The sequence below is a fragment of the Emys orbicularis genome, chromosome 11 (assembly GCF_028017835.1).
Source record: "Emys orbicularis isolate rEmyOrb1 chromosome 11, rEmyOrb1.hap1, whole genome shotgun sequence".
NCBI classification, from domain to species: Eukaryota; Metazoa; Chordata; order Testudines; family Emydidae; genus Emys; species Emys orbicularis.
The window spans coordinates 58,398,290-58,418,779 of NC_088693.1; the positions used below are offsets into that span (position 1 = coordinate 58,398,290).

The 20,490-nt window shown below is 45.6% G+C and overlaps 1 protein-coding gene across 1 annotated transcript in view; it reads left to right on the forward strand.

Moving 5' to 3' along the window:
- Positions 1-20,490, forward strand: part of LOC135885414 (aldehyde oxidase 2-like) — a 92,006-nt gene that overhangs the window by 19,774 nt on the left and 51,742 nt on the right. The window contains exons 9-15 of the mRNA XM_065413095.1: positions 1,340-1,420; positions 6,900-7,044; positions 7,765-7,857; positions 11,606-11,757; positions 12,971-13,064; positions 15,414-15,523; positions 19,161-19,345. Of these exons, the coding sequence (XP_065269167.1) occupies positions 1,340-1,420; positions 6,900-7,044; positions 7,765-7,857; positions 11,606-11,757; positions 12,971-13,064; positions 15,414-15,523; positions 19,161-19,345 (860 nt within the window). The remainder of the gene's footprint in view (positions 1-1,339; positions 1,421-6,899; positions 7,045-7,764; positions 7,858-11,605; positions 11,758-12,970; positions 13,065-15,413; positions 15,524-19,160; positions 19,346-20,490) is intronic.

A 20,490-nucleotide genomic window follows, 5' to 3' on the forward strand; every position in this document is an offset into this window, starting at 1 on the left:
GTGAGTAAAATAGAGCTGATGTTTATGGTGTCCTCTTCTAATTCAGCCCCTGCTGAACTTGGCACAAGCGCCGAGTGGCTCCATTCGGAGGAGAAAAATTACCCCAGGAAATTAAGAGCCTGTCATTTTCAAACCTGTTCAGGGCATGAACCAAATAAGAGAGTGATGCAAACAATGAGGGGGGAACACTGAACCTGCCCAACCCAGCTCTGTTCAGACCTGTCAAACCCAACCCAGCCTTACAGACTCCAATAGCAACACTGCATTGTGGGTACTGTGTTTGAATGCAAAGGTCATGATATTGAGCCATGCTGCCCGCGAGGAACATAACCCTGCTGTGCAAGTAAGGATGACACCTAGCTTTTTTCAACAGCAGAGCTCAAAGTGCGTCAAAATTCTAGTTTATTTAGCCTCACAATGCATCTGTGGGCAAGAAGTGCTAATGTTCCCATTTTTGCTGATAGGGAACTGAGTCACAGACAGGCTAAGTGACTTGGCAAAGTCACACAGGGAGTCTGTGGTAGAGCAAGGAATTGAACCCTCATTGCCCATGTCCCAGACTAGTACCCAAACCACTGCAACATCCTAAGTAGTTTAGGTTTGTAGAAAGCCAAATCTGGCTGGGTTTGCCTACCCTGGATATGTAACCACTCTAGGAAATCCAGATCTTCCACAAGGCCAAATTTCAGAGCCAGTGCAGCAGTACCTGCTTTTGGCCTATGACTGAGATGGATACAGATCAGTAGACTTAAGGTCAATGTTGCAATGGAACTTTTCCCAGGAGTTACAATTTTCTCTTCTCTAAAAACACAAGATGTCCAATAAATCTTGTCTCGCCCAAAGGATTTTGTTTATTGTCATCTTGGATTTACCCATCAATCTATTTGACAGACATAGATTGGGAGATTATATTAATTCTGCTGTGTCTGCATTTTTCCAGTGAGTCTCATACACCCACCACACTTGGCTCTGATGGCCTCCGGAGCACGCTACAAGGGCTAGTTGTTGACTTCAGAATGCCCCTTTCAGAGAATGGGGCAGGTGCTGAAGGTGGGTTTAGGAGCTGATGGCTGGGAGAAGCCTTTCTGGCATTGGGTCAATTTGTAAATAGTTTTGTTTCATTATTTATTTATGATAATAGACTTATTTTTAGGAAATTAACTAAAGAATGTGCTTGAATTATTCAATGTGCTGATACCTGTAGCAGTTAAAAAACTAAATGACATGTAGCCAGAGAGTCTCTGCTCTTTCTAGAAAAGTGCAATGTACCCTTGACATGCACATTCTGGTTTTTTTCTCCTTCAAGTAAATATTCAAATGAAACTTTGTTTCCTTTCAGATGCATTCTGGTCTCTGCAATCTTGAAGAATTCCAGCCTGTAGACCCAACCCAGGAGTTTATCTTTCCTCCTGAACTAATGGTAGGAAGTGTTATTCTTTCCTGATTTCTCTCCGTTTACATGCAAATGTTGTGAATGATCCAGCATTCGGGTTTACAACATGATAGAAGTCTGAAATGGAAAAGATTGTTGGACTAAATTCATCCTCAGTGGAAGGTGACTGAGTCACACCAAGGATAGAGTGTCATCCAGTCCACTTCCCTGCCAGTGCAGGAATGTACCTTAGAATTTCCTGTCTAGGTCATTTAGGCTATGTCTACACCACCGCAGTAAGTCGACCTACGCTACGCAACTCCAGCTACATGAATAACGTAGCTGGAGTCGACGTACCTTACACTGCAGGGACAAAGGGAAAAACTCTCCCATTGACTTACCTTACTCTTCTCGTCGGGGGTAGAGTACAGGGGTCGACTGGAGAGTGATCTGCTGTCAATATGGCGGGTCTTCACTAGACCTGCTAAACGACCGCCGGTGGATCGATCTCAGAGCGTCGATCGCAGCTGTAGTGTAGATGTAGCCTTAGAAATGACAGCTACTTCCCTTGGGAGTTTATTCCACAGCCTAACGGATCTCATAACCTAGAAGTTTTTCCTTGTATTCAGTCTAATTTATCTGTTCCCAACATCATCCCATTATGTCAAGTCCCTCCTGAAAAACTCTGCTTCGGGGAGCCACCAAGGAGTTGCAAGTGCCCACGAGGTGTGTACAGGATAGTGACAGTCATGATGTTCCTACATAGCCCTTTGTTACACTGTAAACTCGGGTGACACTTTCCACACAACAATCTCATCCTGTACACACACGAGTCTTTATTGAACCCAGTTTGATTAACGTCATTGTGGCTTTGTTTAAGCTGTAGGGAGCCAAATCATAATTAGAGAGCTGCTGAGAGGGACAGGAGGGAGAGGAGTCTGAGCTCCAGGGCACAGCTGTGGTGCAGATTCTCCAGCCTCTTGAAGCACCACTTCCCCTAAGAGCTGAGCTGTGAAGGATGGCAGAAAGGGACAGCTGGGCTGGGGAGATAGAATCACAAAAACAGGAGACCGCTTTCTCACTCACAGCACTAAACTCTTTCAGCCAGCTTGTTCAAGCTGTGTGTTTCTCATGCACACCGACCAAAACCAGTTCCACCACCTGTCAAAGCCCCAGCCCCTGTACTTAAAACTCCTTCATCCATATCTTCGTTTCCATCACACTATGTTTTGGGTGCTACTGCTATTGTTTCAGCCACATCATTTTAATGGGTGCTTTAGAAATCACAGCCCCATAGAGCGCATTACCCCCACCATATAGACAAACCCTTAGTCAATTTCATGTCCTTGCGCAGTTTATGAGGATTTGTATTTTCATCTGATTAAGTGGTTTCACATTTTACAAGATCATATACATACTTTACATACCCCATCCTGAATGTTCAACCACAGCCACTCCCTAGTTTGCCAAGGGATTTTTTTGAGCAAGGAGCCAAACTGCAGCTAAGACACTTCAATCAAATTGTGAAAGCTGACTGTGAACTATTCTCTTTTTAGGTGTGGTCCATTTAACCCTTGCATTCTCAGGCATATGCCTTTCAAAGACAGGCCAGGGAGTGGTAGGAAAATTAGGCTGGCATAACTACTTCGCTCAGGGGTGTGAAAAATCTCTTGGGGAGGTGGATTGCCTATGCCAACAGTAGAATCCTTCCCATCCAAGTAGGTGGTGTCTACTCTGAAGTGCTACAGTGGCACAGATGCAACAGTGCAGTTGCAGTGTTTTAAGTGTAGACTAGCCCAGACACATATCATACCAGTTTAAGGACACACAGGTGCCTCTTGCTCAGGGGTTCTCAAACTCGGGTTATAATAACGGCCATACTGGGTCAGACCAAAGGTCCATCTAGCCCAGTATCCTGTCTTATGACAGTGGCCAATGCCAGGTGCCCCAGAGGGAATGAACAGAACAGGTAATCATCAAGAGATCCATCCCGTCGCCCATTCCCAGCTTCTGGCAAACAGAGGCTAGGGACACCATCCCTGCCCATCCTGGCTAATAGCCATTGATGGCCCTATCCTCCATGAACTTATCTAGTTCTTTTTTTGAACCCTGTTATAGTCTTGGCCTTGACCCTTCAGGGGTCACAAGGTTATTACATGGGGGGTCGCGAGCTGTCAGCCTCCACCCCCAAACACCACTCCGCCTCCAGCATTTGTAATAGTGTTAAATATAAAAAATGTGTTTTTAATTTGAAAGGGGGGGTTGCACTCAGAGGCTTGCTGTGTGAAAGGGGTCCCCCAGTACAAAAGTTTGAGAACCACTTCTCTTGCTTAATATATGCTCTACAATAGAAGGCAGCTAAAAAAAGCAAACAAGCTATGCATTGTGGATCGCCCAGTTTAAAAACCAAACCAACCTTATCATGATGAATGATCTCTATAATGCTGGAACAAATCAAACAATACACCTGAGCCTGGCAGGCCTAAAGGGAATATTTGTGTCTAGGAAATGGTTGTTTGATTCCAGCATTCAGACAGAGTCTTGGAACATTTTAAGCAATTAACAAACAAACAAGCTCTGGGATTTGAAACAAGAGCCACCACCCACCCCAACTGAGCTAAAGTTTCACTTCTCCTCTGAACTAAGGCAATCCTAACTGCTTTGTGCCTGCTCAGACTGATTTAGGTGTGGACACTCCTCCTTTGCCCTCCCAACTTCCTCCTCCTCCTCTCTCTGACTCCAGCATGGCCTAAACTTCCTCCCTCCTGGCTTTCTTCCATCCCTCTGAGACCCTCCAATAGCTCTTAGTTCTTCGCCATGGCCCTCCAATAAACCCCTCTCTTCCTTCCCCCTCCCACAAGACCTCCTGCTCCTCTGCCTTTACCATGGACCTGCAACAGACCAGGCCTAAGTGGCTCATGACCCAGAAGCGGGTGGCAAGGGAGCACCCCACTGGTTGAGAAAAACAAACAAACCACAACTGAGGTCACTGGGACCCAGCAGGAACCAGAAGAGGGAAGGGAAGGAGCAGCTCACTGCCCACTCCATCCTGCTGCTTCTGCACTGCCCACACACCCAACCCCACCGCATCTATTATTCTCCTTAACCACTGAGGACAAGACAAGGAGTAATGGGCTTAAATTGCAGCAAGAGAGATTCAGGTTGGACATTATGAAAAACGTCCTAACTGTCAGAGTGGTTAAGCACAGGAACAAATTACCGAGGGAGGTTGTGGAATCTCTGTCATTGGATGTTTTAAAGAACAGGTTAGACAAACACCTGCAGGGATGGGTCAGATAATACTTAGTCCTGCCTCAGTGCAGGGGACAAGACTAGATGACCTATCAAGGTCCCTTCCAGATGTACATTTTCTTCCTACATTCGGAAAAGCAAGACTTGGTACACTCCTTTCCTTGCAAATAAATAAAATTGCATCAAAGAAACTACAGGCCCATTGGAACAATCTACAGGGTCTCCAACTTTGACTAGCCACTCAGGTCAAAAAGGAGCAATGAAAAAATCTTTCACATATTGTAGAGACTAGTTCAGATCAGAGCAGCAGCTCTGACCATCTCTGATTGTGTCCTGCTACTACCTGATTTTTTCATATGTCAGGTGAGATTGTGGCACGTGAGGCAGGAAATTCTAATTGCCCACAGAAACCAGATTTTGACAGGCACTCTTCTGTCCAATAGTCCTCCCTGCCTCCTTCCTGTATTAGATAAAATGGTTCTCTCTGAAGGGTGGAGATATGGCTACGGAGTGAAAAGACACTATGTGTACTAATATGCAGCCCATGATATGTTTTATTATCTTCATCTTTCTAACTTCCAGCCTTGTAGACTCATCATGAGATCAAGGAGTTAAGCTGGCTCTTCCTTTGTATGTAGCAATATCAGTTATAATGATTCTGGAGGCAACACTAGGGCCCTTGATTCCACCTGTACAACCACAAGGACATCAAATTACGCTCCATAGCGGTGGCTCTCCACCTTTCCAGACTACTGTACCCCTTTCAGGATTCTGATTTGACTTGCGTACCCCCAAGTTTCACCTCACTTAAAAACTACTTGTTTACAAAATCAGACATAAAAATACAGAAGTGTCACAGCACACTGGTACTGAAAAATTGCTTACTTTCTCATTTTTACCATATAATTATAAAATAAATGACTTTCAATATAAATATTGTACTTACATTTCAGTGTATAGTATACAGGGCCGGCTCCAGGCACCAGCTTGGCAAGCAGGTGCTTGGGGCGGCCAGTCCGGAGAGGGGCGGCACGTCCAGCTATTCGGCGGCAATTTGGCGGACGGTCCCTCACTCCCACTCGGAGCGAAGGACCTTCCGCCGAATTGCCGCCGCAGATCGCGATCGCGGCTTTTTTTTTTTTTTTTTTTTTGGCTGCTTGGGGCGGCAAAAACCCTGGTGCCGGCCCTGATAGTATATAGAGAAGTATAGACAATTTCAGTTTGTACTGACTTTGCTAGTGCTTTTTATGTAGCCCGTTGTAAAACTAGGGAAATATCTAGATGAGTTGATGTACCCCCTGGAAGACCGCTACGTACCCCCAGGGGTACACATACCTCTGGTGGAGAACCACTGCTCCATAGCACGCCTGTGCAGCCCCACTGTCTCCAAGGGAGTTGCTCAGGTGTAACAGGATTGGAAATTAGTAAACAATTCCATTGAAGTGCAAAAGGGACAAGAATCCAGCTCACTCCATCTCAGCTATGTTGACTCATCATGTTTAACAGGAGTAAAAAGCAACACAAAATGATGATAGTCAAAGTCAGATCTGTCTTTGAATACTAATAGATCAGCTTAGTAAGACTGTGCCTTTTCATATAGTCACTTTTCAGAGCAGAACCTCACTGGAACTGAAATTGCCCCTTGGGGACCTTAAGCCAATGAGAATTCACCTGATGAATTTCTCTGGCATTCCCTTGTCAGGTGTGACTGAAACTAAATCTTGATGAAATTCAGTCATGTTTGGGAAGGAGGGCATCAGGCAGCCCATAGCCCACTGAACAACAATGGCGTACGTTTTGCTAAAGACACCAGGCCGAACCCTTTCTATTATGTAAAGCTCCAGGGGAAATTTAATGCCCAGGCAGAGCAGGTGACAAAACCTCAGTTCTTAAGATGTAATCGCTTTGCTTTGGCTGGTCACTGAACAACCATAATGGAGGGAGTCTTTGCTAGCGATTAGGGTAGGAGACTGGACGTCAAGACACTTAGGTTCTGTACTACTAACTTGTTATGCTGCCTCAGGCAAGTCACTTATCTTCTTTGTGCCTCAGTTTCCCTATGTGTAGCATGGGGATAATTAAACGTACCATTGTAAAGCTCGATGGGAACCTCAGATTAAAGACACTATTTAAGTACAAGGTATTATTAACGGTTATTTTAAAGTATTTTGTTCTACTTTACACTGGTTGACAAATACCTTTGTTAGCCATGGAGCACTTAACCTTAACTTTATTTTTATTTATTTTTATTTAACCTCTGTCATTTCCCCTACAGAGAATGGCTCAGGAACAGCAAAAAAGAACTCTAGTTTTCCATGGGGAAAGAACAACATGGATTTCTCCCACTAACCTCAGGGAACTTCTGGAGCTGAAGGCCATGTACCCTAAAGCACCTCTCGTTGTAGGGAACACCAGTGTGGGTATGGAGGGTCTGAGGGCCTCTTGTCATTGTTACTATCCAGTTGAAGTTAATGGAAGTTGCAAGTGCTCAGCACCCCTGAAACTGGGCATCCAAAGATAGGTACCAAAATTAGAGGCTCCGTTTGAATATTCAGGTCTGAGTAACTTACCCCAGTTCAGGTGGCACATCGGTGACACAACTGGGACTAGAACCCTGATCTACTGCAGTTGAGCTGAGTTGGTGGAGTGCAAGATGGAAGCAGGAAGTAATGGGTGACTAGGGAAGAGATGGAGGCCAGGGCACAATTCTGTGGGGTTCTAAAGCTGAGGTGAGGAATCTGAACGTGATATGGAAGGAGACAGGAAACAAGTGCAGGGAACTGAGGAGCTTTGCAAGCACTGGGAGATACTTTTGCTGGCAGCATATTGACTAGACCTGAGGGGTGCAGCATGAAAAGCAGAGAGGGCAGAGGGGAGGAGAGAGAGGAACATGGAATGGGAAAGGCAGTAGGATGGAGACTTTGGGATGTTGGACAGGAAGAACCAGCAGGATTTTGCAACTGCTTGGCTATAGGAAGAATACAGGGAAAGTAATCCCATGTGACACTAAGGTCACAAGCCCTGGTGGCAGGAAGGATGGGGGTATGTTTAGTTCTTCAGATACATTCACAGTTCTGGAAATCTAACACAGCTGTTTTCTTCTGTTTTTCTTCAATCTCATTATCATTCTCTGTCTTCAGGACTTGAGATGAAACTTGATGGTGTTCATCATCCAGTTATCATCCATCCCACTAGGATTCCAGATCTGCATGTTGTGAGTAATACAAACAATGGTAAGTCCTCGATTTGCCTAAAAATCCTCTTGAGTAATGTGTTGTTAGACACCATAAATTATTAGAATCTTTGACTCATATATACATGGAACGTTTTATTCTCCAGTAGTGCTCACTACAATAAGACCACTATCCAGTCTGTCAGCCTACCTGCCATATGGAGAGAACAGGATGGGGAGGTTCAAATTCTGAAACTCTGCTGCCATAAATTTCTTTGTTCAAACCATCTTTCACTCATTTTTCTGCAGGAGAGGAGCATGTGGGAGGGTTCTATAGAGGGTGACCAGATGAGATGAAGAAAATATCGGGACACGGGGGGGGGGGGGGGGGGAAATAAAGAAATAAAAAGCCGAGTGATCCCGACGGCGCAAAATATCGGGACAAACAGCTCAAAATCAGGTCGGTCCTGATTTTATCGGGACGTCTGGTCACCCTAGTCCTATAGTTTTTTCTGTTGGTAGAAATTACAAGGTTCTTTGTCATAGTCATTAGTCTGGCAATGTCTACAATCTATATAAAGCAACAGAGGGTCCTGTGGCACCTTTAAGACTAACAGAAGTATTGGGAGCATAAGCTTTCGTGGGTAAGAACCTCACTTCTTCAGATGCAAGTAATGGAAATCTCCAGAGGCAGGTATAAATCAGTGTGGAGATAACGAGGTTAGTTCAATCAGGGAGGGTGAGGTGCTCTGCTAGCAGTAGAGGTGTGAACACCAAGGGAGGAGAAACTGCTTCTGTAGTTGGATAGCCATTCACAGTCTTTGTTTAATCCTGATCTGATGGTGTCAAATTTGCAAATGAACTGGAGCTCAGCAGTTTCTCTTTGGAGTCTGGTCCTGAAGTTTTTTTGCTGTAAGATGGCTACCTTAACATCTGCTATTGTGTGGCCAGGGAGGTTGAAGTGTTCTCCTACAGGTTTTTGTATATTGCCATTCCTGATATCTGACTTGTGTCCATTTATCCTCTTGCGTAGTGACTGTCCAGTTTGGCCAATGTACATAGCAGAGGGGCATTGCTGGCACATGATGGCATATATAACATTGGTGGACGTGCAGGTGAATGAGCCGGTGATGTTGTAGCTGATCTGGTTAGGTCCTGTGATAGTGCTGCTGGTGTAGATATGTGGGCAGAGTTGGCATCGAGGTTTGTTGCATGGGTTGGTTCCTGAGTTAGAGTTGTTATGGTGCGGTGCGTGGTTGCTGGTGAGAATATGCTTAAGGTTGGCGGGTTGTCTGTGGGCGAGGACTGGCCTGAGAAAACTACAATGCATTGGTGACCTCCCAGAAAACACCATCCTAGCCACCATGGATGTAGAGGCTCTCTACACAAACATCCCACACACAGATGGAATACAAGCTGTCAGGAACAGTATCCCTGATGATGACACAGCACAACTTATTGCTGAGCTCTGTGACTTTATCCTCACGCACAATTATTTCAAATTTGGTGACAATATATACCTCCAGACCAGTGGCACCGCTATGGGCACCCGCATGGCCCCACAATATGCCAACATCTTTATGGCTGACCTGGAACAACGCTTCCTCAGCTCTCGTCCACTCACGCCCCTTCTCTACCTACGCTACATTGATGACATCTTCATCATCTGGACCCATGGGAAGGAGACCCTGGAAGAATTCCACCATGATTTCAACAGCTTCCACCCCACCATCAACCTCAGCCTGGACCAATCTACACGGGAGGTCCACTTCCTGGACACCACAGTACAAATAAGCAATGGCCACGTTAACACCACTCTATACCGAAAACCCACCGACCGCTATGCCTACCTTCATGCCTCCAGCTTCCACCCTGGACACACCACACGATCCATCGTCTACAGCCAAGCACTGAGGTACAACCGCATCTGCTCCAACCCCTCAGACAAAGACCAACACCTGCAAGATCTTCACCAAGCATTCTCAAAACTACGATACCCACACAAGGAAATAAAGGAACAAATCAACAGAGCCAGACGTGTACCCAGAAGCCTCCTGCTACAAGACAGGCCCAAAAAAGAAACCAACAGAACTCCACTGGCCATCACCTACAGCCCTCAGCTTAAACCTCTCCAACGCATCATCAGTGATCTACAACCCATCCTGGACAATGACCCCTCACTTTCACAGACCTTGGGAGGCAGGCCAGTCCTCGCCCACAGACAACCCGCCAACCTTAAGCATATTCTCACCAGCAACCACGCACCGCACCATAACAACTCTAACTCAGGAACCAACCCATGCAACAAACCTCGATGCCAACTCTGCCCACATATCTACACCAGCAGCACTATCACAGGACCTAACCAGATCAGCTACAACATCACCGGCTCATTCACCTGCACGTCCACCAATGTTATATATGCCATCATGTGCCAGCAATGCCCCTCTGCTATGTACATTGGCCAAACTGGACAGTCACTACGCAAGAGGATAAATGGACACAAGTCAGATATCAGGAATGGCAATATACAAAAACCTGTAGGAGAACACTTCAACCTCCCTGGCCACACAATAGCAGATGTTAAGGTAGCCATCTTACAGCAAAAAAACTTCAGGACCAGACTCCAAAGAGAAACTGCTGAGCTCCAGTTCATTTGCAAATTTGACACCATCAGATCAGGATTAAACAAAGACTGTGAATGGCTATCCAACTACAGAAGCAGTTTCTCCTCCCTTGGTGTTCACACCTCTACTGCTAGCAGAGCACCTCACCCTCCCTGATTGAACTAACCTCGTTATCTCCACACTGATTTATACCTGCCTCTGGAGATTTCCATTACTTGCATCTGAAGAAGTGAGGTTCTTACCCACGAAAGCTTATGCTCCCAATACTTCTGTTAGTCTTAAAGGTGCCACAGGACCCTCTGTTGCTTTTTACAGATTCAGACTAACATGGCTACCCCTCTGATACAATCTATATGGAGATGCTCATGCATAGATCTTTGATCCAATATGCCAAAAGATTTTCTTTGGAGCCACTGAGCCAAGTTCTCAATTGGTCCAAGCCAGCATCATTCCATGGATGCTGATTTACACCAGCTGAGGATCTGGTCCGTTATGTCACATCTTAGTATGTAACATGGAATTGAAGCTGTAGCAAAAGTATGTGATGCACAAATTTTTCCTGGAGGCACTGGAGAGAGCTGTTTATAAAAATCAGACAAACTGGGATTTTATTGCAAATGATTGTTTCCCTATTTGCGTTTCGCTTAGCTCTGGAATTGACATTGAAATAGTACTGATCGATGAATTGAAATGATAAGTATTTGTAAATCACTACACCACACACATCCACACAACTGTCCATTTAATTGTCACCTTTTATCGAGGTCCACATTAGAGAATGCCCTTAATGAAAGAAGGGCTTTTTACAACCACTGTAAACTTCCAAAATGCTCTACAAATCTCTACTGACACAGAGCCTGATCGAACATCCATTGAAATCAATGGCATTGTTTCCATTGACTGAAATGGGTTCTGGGTCAGGCCCATGGGGCCAAATTCTGGAGTCTTTCAACAGTTTTTACTCCATCCTTAGCCCCATTCAGTCAGACTGCTATTCGCCTCATGGAAATTCACCTGAATAAAGATTTGTCTGTCCCAAAGAAAATTACCCTGTAGATTTGTGTGTGTGAAATATACCTAATGAAAGCTGACTATAGAAGCAATATTTCCGTGGTCAGGTACAGTTGTGATCATTTAAAGTGTGATGCTCCTATTTCACTATTTAAAATAATTTGGTTTCAGGACTAGTGATAGGTGCTGCCTGCTCTCTGGCCCAACTCAGAGACATCCTGATGAAAGTAGTCCCGGAGCTTCCAGAGGAGAAGACAAAGATTTTCCGTGCTCTCTTGCAGCAGCTGAAAACCCTAGCTGGAGAACAAATCAGGAGTTTGGCTGTATGTTTTAATGATTATAGTAAACAGGGCAGCATTGAAAGTATATATCTATGATCTTCACTTACAAATCTGTAAAGCTCGTTTAGAGAAGAGCTGGCTGTCTCTGGGGCTTGACTGGCATCTCAGAGCCTTTCCATCTAGGTAACCAGTTCAAATCCAGTCCATGCTGGTAATGACTAAAAGGCATTACTATCTGATAGCTTATGTGGACTAAATTGGGGCTTTCTGTCATTACCAATGGACCGGTCTCCACATCACTGTAATTGGCAGCACCCTTATTGGCAAAGAAGCCAAGGACTGAATATGTATGAAGTTATCTTTGTCCCTTCAGAATGGGATTTAAGTACATCCAGGGCCTTTCACATGGCACTTCTGACCATAGGTGCTGAAAAAAAATAGCAGGTGCTTAGCACCCACTGGCAGCCAGCTCCCCTCCCCCACCCACCCCCCAGCACCTCCCGCCCACTAGCGGCCCCGGCGGTCAACTCCTCCTGCTCCCTCCCAGCACCTCCTGCCCACTGCAATCAGCTGTTCTGCAGCATGCAATAGGCGCTGCGGGGGAGGAGGAGGAGCAGGTGTGGGGCACGCTTGGGGGAACGGGGTGGAACTGGGTGGGAAGAGGTGGGGCAGGAGGGGGGCCTTGGGAAACGGAGTGGAGTGGGGGCAGAGCCTGGGGTGGAGTGGAGGCTGAGCACCCTTGGGGAAAGGAGGAAGCCAGCGCCTGTGTCAGCTACTACTGAAATGCACAAATAATAGCAGAGTTTACCAGATAAGCAGTGACACATTTGCCCACTTGCTGTGTGGAAGCTCAGAATCAAGATGTCCTTTGCTTCTCCTCACTTTGAAAGACTTTGCATCATTGCCTCTGACCCCACCCTTCCATTTTTCCTTAAAACTCAGTTGCCCTAGTTCTTTTGTGGCCCCTCCCCTCTGGCTGAAGGAGTGGCCTTTTCTCTATTTTTGGGCAGGTCATCTACCCGGGGTCATGTTGGTGTCCTTCGGCTGGGGTTATAGGTCAGGACCTTCCATGAGCTGTAAATTAAAATGAGAGGGAAATTATCATTTAGAAAAGTTTGAATATGAAACTTCAATTAAGTTTGAACAATAAATTACCTTAACTTCTTAATATCCCTAAAAATGGGATCATGTTTTAGATCAATATTGCTATATATGGAAAAGACAGCAATTAAAATAGCCTCTTTGTTTGTTAAAGTCCTTAGGTGGACATATTGTAAGTAGAGGTTCAACTTGGGATCTGAACCCTGTCCTAGCAGTTGGCAACTCTGTCCTCAGTCTGGCATCAAAAGGTAAGATTCAGCATCTCTCTGTTACGTATCTGTGAGAGTATCACTGTAGAGCACAATTAGCCGTACAAATGATGGGTATCTTTACTTGTTTCCTCGTTTCCTCCACTTTGGTAGACACACGACAAAATTTTTCTGGTGCTTTCCTGTGACTGTCACTGGCAAAAAGTGTTAGCTAATGCAGGCTGCTACATTCCTTCCTGCTGCCAGGTGCAGACGGGAACAAAACTAGCAGTGCTGTGAAAGTGAAGTGGAGGGGTAAGGAAGAGAAAGATGTCCATGTGGTATCAACAACCTCCCCACATTGCTGCCAGCAGTTCCCCTGCAAAGGCCAGACTGGCCACCTTTAACCTACAATTTCGTTCACCCTCCCAATGGTTGCTTTTGCTGTAATGTCTTACCCAGCCTGAGAAAACATATACCTTATTTTCATACATTTTGAGCACCCACTACTCCTACTGATGTCACTGGGATTATGCGGGGGAGAGGGGTCAGCACCTCTAAAAATAAAGCCCAAAGTATTTCATGCTGGCACCTAAAATCAATGGCCACTTTGAAAATCTTGGCCTTAATGAGTAGCAGCTTTGAACCAAAGATGTTCCAGGATAATTTGCTCATCATGAAGTCAGATAATTTCTGCCTTTAAAGCTTCCTGCACGTTAGCTGTTTAATGTCCTAAATGTTTTTGTTTAAAGCTTTTGAGTAAAAAGAGGAGAGCTACTTAATCAGTTTACTAATTCGTCTGTCTATTACTGGCACTAAAATCAGCACTATTCAACATCATGCAGACAGCATAGTGTTATTAGCATTTATTATTTGTATAGCACCAAAGTGCAGTCTACTTAACAGGAACAACAAAGACAAGTGTCCCTACCCTGGAGAGTTTACAATCTAAGACCAGATCCTGAAACATGCTGACCACACTCCCTTGACTTCCATGGGAATGGAGAACTTTAGTTTAGACCAGGGCAAGTGATTTGCATGCCCCCCCAAAAATGGCAACCCCTGGTCCAAACAAGCATGGAGGATGCCATTTTGTTCTACAAAATAGTGTCCTCCAGACAGCGTGACCTCACATGCACCGCCTGGAAGACACCATTTTGTGGAACATGAGGCATGCATGTATATAATTGAATACACAAGGCATGTGCTGCAGGAAGGAACCAAGGTAAGCAGATGTCAGTCAGCAGTGACCACTGGCCAAGTTCTATTAAACTTATATATAGGAGAAAATAGTAATTCATTGAGCACTCTATAGAGAAATTATATGCACACTAAAATTGCCATTTTTAAACAAAGCCCTTAGATAATTACATACATAATTAATTTATTTGAAACATTACTGTTTTCTAAAACAAGAAATCTATTTAACTATTTAAGATATTTAAAAACAAGATGTCACCCCTATTGTTTTCACTTTATTAGTACACCTGAATCTTTTCCTGTTTTAAGTGTATCCTTGAAAATTGCCTTTTTAATATATGCTTCTCTTTCACTTGTTCTCCTGTTTGGTACCATATACTCTCTCACCAGCCACTGCTTTGCAAAACAATATTTCTTTGTAAAAGCCTATGGCATAAAGCTTCCAAACAGGTTGCTGTATAATGCTCAGTTTGGAATCATGAAAGTCTTATTAATGGCAAAACAAAAGTGCAGAGAAGTAAAGAGAATATCAAATACACCCGGCAGTTGTTCACAGTGATCACTGTTACCTACCTTTTCCTCACCAGTACTATCCTACAGCTTAGACCAAGCCAGAGCGAACTCTCACAGCAAATGTAGAATGGAATACACAAGGCATGCAAATATACAGTTGAATCGTTTGCGATAGACCAGAGCTAGCAAATTTATTTGTTTTTTTAATAGCAGTGTTACGATTTTAGAAAATAAAACTTTTCCTCTGTCATCTAAAAAGTTGTTGCATACCTTGCTAAAAATGTCACTGCATGCCACTGAGTTTAGAGCTGGTGAAATCATTCATTGTGAAGGATTTGTTACAGATTTGAGCCCTTTTTTCTTTTTGTGAATCTGTATTTGAATACTCATGGGAAAATTTTTGCAGGATCAGTGTCATTCCTAGATACCTAAATACTAGAGTATGAATGTAGGATGTATTTTCTAGTATACTTTTCTTTCACAGATAGGGTGACCAGATAGCAAGTGTAAAAAATTGGGACGGGGGTGGGGGGTAATAGGTGCCTATATAAGAAAAAGCCCCCAAAATCGGGACTGTCCCTTTAAAATTGGGACATCTGGTCACCCTATTCACAGATTAGATGATTTGCATCTACAAAGTGCAGACTTTCCTTTCACACTCCACATTCTCTAAGAAACTACACTTCTCTCCAACAGATGGAACACGACAGATTCCTTTAAATGATCAGTTTCTTGCTGGATATGGAAATGCAGATCTTAAGCCAAAAGAAATCATAGTCTCGGTTCTCATCCCGTACTCTAAGAAGGTAAGGGCTCTGGGGTCCTTTCTGGACTTCTTTTAACAGGGTGTGCTATACGTTATGTTACAGAGCCTTTGAACAAAAGGGAAATAATTTTAATATGCACTGCAAGAACTTCAGTACCAACGTCACCTGGGGACAGATCCTGCAGATGTTTATGACACAATTAATCCTTACGAGCAGTACCACCAACTTCAGTGGGGTTACCAGGGCCGGCCTTAGGGAAAATGGCACCCTGGCCTCCATGGGCACAGCACACCCCCTCCCACACTGCTCCTAACACCCACGGGTGTCCCTCCATTGCCTCTGGCCTCAGCAGGCTCCCCAGGTACCCACCCCCCCTTCACCCCTAACCACTGCACCCTCCTCCTGCGCCCACGTGGGGAAACTGACCTGAATGCACAGAGCAGCCAGCATTGCTGTTCACTCCCCTGGCCCCCGCCAGAACATTGCTCCTCCGCGCACCCCTAGAGGGCTATGGGGGGGGTGTGTGAGAGAGTGAGGAGCAACATCAGGGCTCCCTGAATCTAGGTCACTTTCCCCACCTGCACTGTGTAAGGGGAGAGCAAGAGATCAGCAGAAAAATCCACACCCCTGAGCAACATAGTTATACCAACCTAACCACACACACACACACGCACACACGCAAGGACAGACACCGTTATGTCGATGGGAGAGATTCTTCACTAAAAAGAAGCTGTAGCGCTGAACAGGAGAAGCAGAAGGTCCCTAAAAGTGGGGTGGGGGGCACTGGTGCCCAAACCGTGGCCCCGCCCTCTGCGCTGCCCCTTCCCCTGAGCCCTCGCACCATCACTTCCCCCAAGGCCCCACTCGCTCCTCTCCGCCCCCTGCCCCTTGTCTCTCGCCCTTACAGCCAGTAAAAAATGGGAGGACCATGACCCCTGGACCCTCCCTGTTCCAGCGCCCCTGGCACTGAACATGAAGACAAGCCCTAAGTCTCTGCTTTCTAGGGGTAGTGTTATGTTCTCCCAGATATATCAGCTTGCATTTTGCCAAGCTGAAACTCAGTTTATCATCTGTCCACCTTTCTAATCACTGGGTCTCTTTATGTTATTTCTCTCTCCTATAATATGTGCGCAGGCATCCCTCCTCAGTACTGTAGCAGCACAGGATGCCCCATTAATCCCAGTGACGAGGTAATACTGGTACCACATCCCCCAAATGAAAGGTCAGATTCTGCCCCCCTCCCACCTGGTGATTAGTAACTTGCTCTCTGTAGTCCTGTTGATTTCACTGATTTCAATGGGACAACTCTCAGAGTAAGGTAGATCACTGTGAGTGAGGGTGACGGAATCTGGCCCTAAGGAGTTGGGGAGGGGAAATTGTGGTATTAGCAACTGTAGTGTTATTAGGTCCCTCTAGTGGATATGGAGAAAACCGCAGAATAAAAACCCAGATAAAAGTGAGAGTGCTGAGATTCAAACAGACAAGGAAATGGCCAAGGGAGTCTCTGCCAGTGCTGACACTGCAGGATCTGCCCAGGCTAAAAAGAGAAAACAAGGAGACCCCTGTCATGCTGTCTGGAGTGCCTCACCACTGTGAGTGCCTGCCTCAGGGCAGATTGTCAAAAACAGGGAAGACATCCCAAACTGGTGCTGTGTTCTGTGATTAGATTTCATCAAGCCAGTAACAAATGTGAACTCCTGGATCACTATACCAGTCTTATCATGCAGTCACAGAGAGTCCTCTTAGACTCTCCAGTCTATCTTGCCACCCAGACAAACTGGACTTAGTGATAAATGGTCACTTGCACCAAAAATCACACCACATTCAGGTTGCTTCCAGTCCCAAGAGACCTGTCACTTACATCAGATCAGTTGGTACTCTAGATCTTACACCAAAGACAACACCTATAGCCAGTCGTGTAATAAACTATCTAAAGGGTTATTAACTAGGAAAAAGAAATTAGAGTTTACAGATTAAAGCAAGCAAACATATACACACAAATGAGTTACCATCCAAATCCTAAGAGTGACCGAGTTGTAGTGATCTGTCAATTCAAAGTGTCTTTCAGGGCGGATCCAGGGGGCAGCCCCTAGGGATCTCTGGCTTCAATTTGGTGTCTCTAGACCTGTCAGAGTTCAAACAGTAAAAAAAAAAAATCAAAAATTTTCCTGTGACCTTAAGAATCTACTGGGGGGGGAGAAGGTGATCCCTATCACCCCAACTTCCTTCTCAGCTGGGCCCTCAGGGAATCCCTCTCTTCACGCAGGCCCTCCACAATCTGGAGCAACCTGCTTCCTACCTCTAGCGTCTGGATCCCCACCGTGGACCTCTCTGGTTCTACGTGGGTTCCCATCTGTTTGGGTTCCCACATCAGCCCTCCCAGCCCTTGTGTGGGTTCCCTGGTTAAGGTGGGGCCTCTCTGCCCCAGCCCCCTTCTCTCTGGGGCCCTCAGCCTGCACTACCCCTTCCTGGCGGCTAGTCCCAGACCGAGCCTAGGCTTCTGACACTCCCCCTCTCTGCCTCAGGGGGCAATGCCTCTTTATGTGGCCCTTGGTGTGGCAGTGGAAGCACCCTCAGTGCCTTCCCCCTGCCATGGCCCTAGTCCTGCTTGTGTGGGCCCTAGCCCTTCCTTCTGGGCTGGCCCGGGCCTTGGGAGCCCTGTAGGGACACTCTCTCTTTAGGTGTCCCTGCTCCCCACAAGCCCAACAAGGTTGGGGCCCCCCTGTTATTCTCACAGGGGGCGCCTTTTCTGGGTAGGGCCTCTCTGCCCTCTCCCAGTAGGGACACTCCCTCCTGTAGTGCCCCTTTTGCCCACAGGCAAAATAATCTTTAGGCCCCGGCACTGGCCTCCTGCCCAAGGTGCCTGGCCTCCTATACAGTCTGGGTGCCCACCCCCGCAGCAGCCAGAACAACTCCCTCTGCTGCTCAGCAAGCCGAGCTACCCAGGCCCTCCAGTAAAAGTCTTTCTTCTCCACCATCTTGTCTTAGTTTCTTAGTCTCAATGTGGCATAATCTGCCTAATCCTCGCTCTGCCCCTTGTGTCAGGGGCGGACTGCTCATGCCTACATTCTCCACCACTTGTAACAGTGTTGGGACTCACCACCTGGCGCCCCCTGCTGGTTGTCTGTGGAAATTAGCTCTGTCCAGTGGAGCGCCCCCTCCTGGTGGTGTCCCGTCCATCGTCTCACCCTCGGTTGGCGTCTGAGCCCGCGTCACTCACCAGCTCGCGGCGTCCTTTCTCTTATTGGCTGTGCGACTGCACAGGCCCACTGGCCTGCTGCAGCCTAAATTCTCAGGGAGTGGGGCAGCCGCCCCACTACATGCTGGAAGCAAACTTCAGTAACAATAACGCACCAATCACATTGGGAGTGACTTGTGCCAATACTGATTGTCCAGCACTTCAGAGTGGGTGCTTCTGACAACATGTTGAACCATTGTGGAAATCTTCAGTTTGTCATATCAGCCTGTGAATAGGCTTATCACGAGCATGTCCTCTGCGACATGTCAGACCATCACTAGTTAGTACTTGGAAAAAATACAGAAATTTAACTACATCACTGTATAATTTGAGAAAAATATTCTTTTTCTTTCTTTGGGTCACTTGTGATTAATTAAGACTCAGAACAGAGTCAATTTCTGCCAGTGACGGAATTCCTCCTTGCTTTCTTTTGATCAGGATGACTTTGTGTCGGCATTCCGACAGGCTGAGCGCCGGAAAAATGCTGCATCAGTTGTGAATTCTGGAATGAGAGTCCTTTTCAAACCAAACACTGACATCATTATGGACCTGAATATTTTATACGGAGGCATTGGCCCTACCACAGTCAGTGCAAGGAAATCCTGCCAGAGGCTCATAGGGAGGTACTGTATGATTTAGTACATCTCTGACAGAAATGTAGTGGGCTCCTTGGTTCTGCCATATTCTGCTGATAGAGACCGAAATGTAGAGATCTCAGCTGTTGCACATCTCGCCCACAACCCCCACTGTCCAGAAAGTGGGCAGCAATAACAATGGAGTGGGGAATATCCAGGATGCTCCAACCTGATACAACTTATCCCCGGCAACCTCTCCCAGAGGTTCTCCTGTGAAGCTCCAACCCAAAGATAAAGTTCCCTTCTCCTGGTGGAACACCCGTTGCCAGGGGTGAAGGAATTTGCCAGCACAGTAGCCTCTGCTGGAACAAAGGTGCAATTTACATCTCACTGTCTCAGAAGTGGTGAATTTAACCCAATCAGTTTTAAATGACAATAAGTGATCTTATTAAAAACTGGAGGACTGCATGTTTCCTGTGTAATTATTGTAGTGTGTGTAGTACGTATAATGAACACTAATCTGACGTAAATGTGCATGATGCTGCAGAGAGGTACTATAAAGAAGGGGTTAAGTAATTGACACTGCTAATTAGAGTGGGTTGAAAAATTAAATAAAATAATCCTGCCAATTTCTAACTTGTTTTTGTTCAGATGGATTTTGAAATTAACCTTGGTTGGTTGGTTGGCTGTGCTTTGTTTTGCTTTAAACATTTTCTGTTCCTTTTTTTTTTAAATCAACATTTTTCATTTTTGGAAAATTATATTTTTTCAAAATGACATTTCAGTTTTGAAAGTGAAATGAAAGTGAAAAAATTTTACAAGTGTAAACTGGTTAAAATTGGCAGTGGGAAAAAATATACACACCAATAAATGAATAACAATGACCAAAGTAACATTTCCATTGAAAATTTTCAAAAAATGGAAAATTTTGAGGAAATCTGAATGTTTTCCTGAACATTTCTATTTTCTAAAAAGGGTCTTAGTTTCATGAGAAAAAAACATTGAAATGAAAAATTCCAACCAGCTCTACAGCTAATACACTATGACAGGGGTCGGCAACGTTCGGCACGCGGCTCGCCAGGGTAAGCACCCTAGCAGGCCGGGCCAATTTATTTACCTGCTGACGCGGCAGGTTCGGCCGATCGCGGCCCCCACTGGCCGCAGTTCGCCGTCCCGGGCCAATGGGGGCGGCG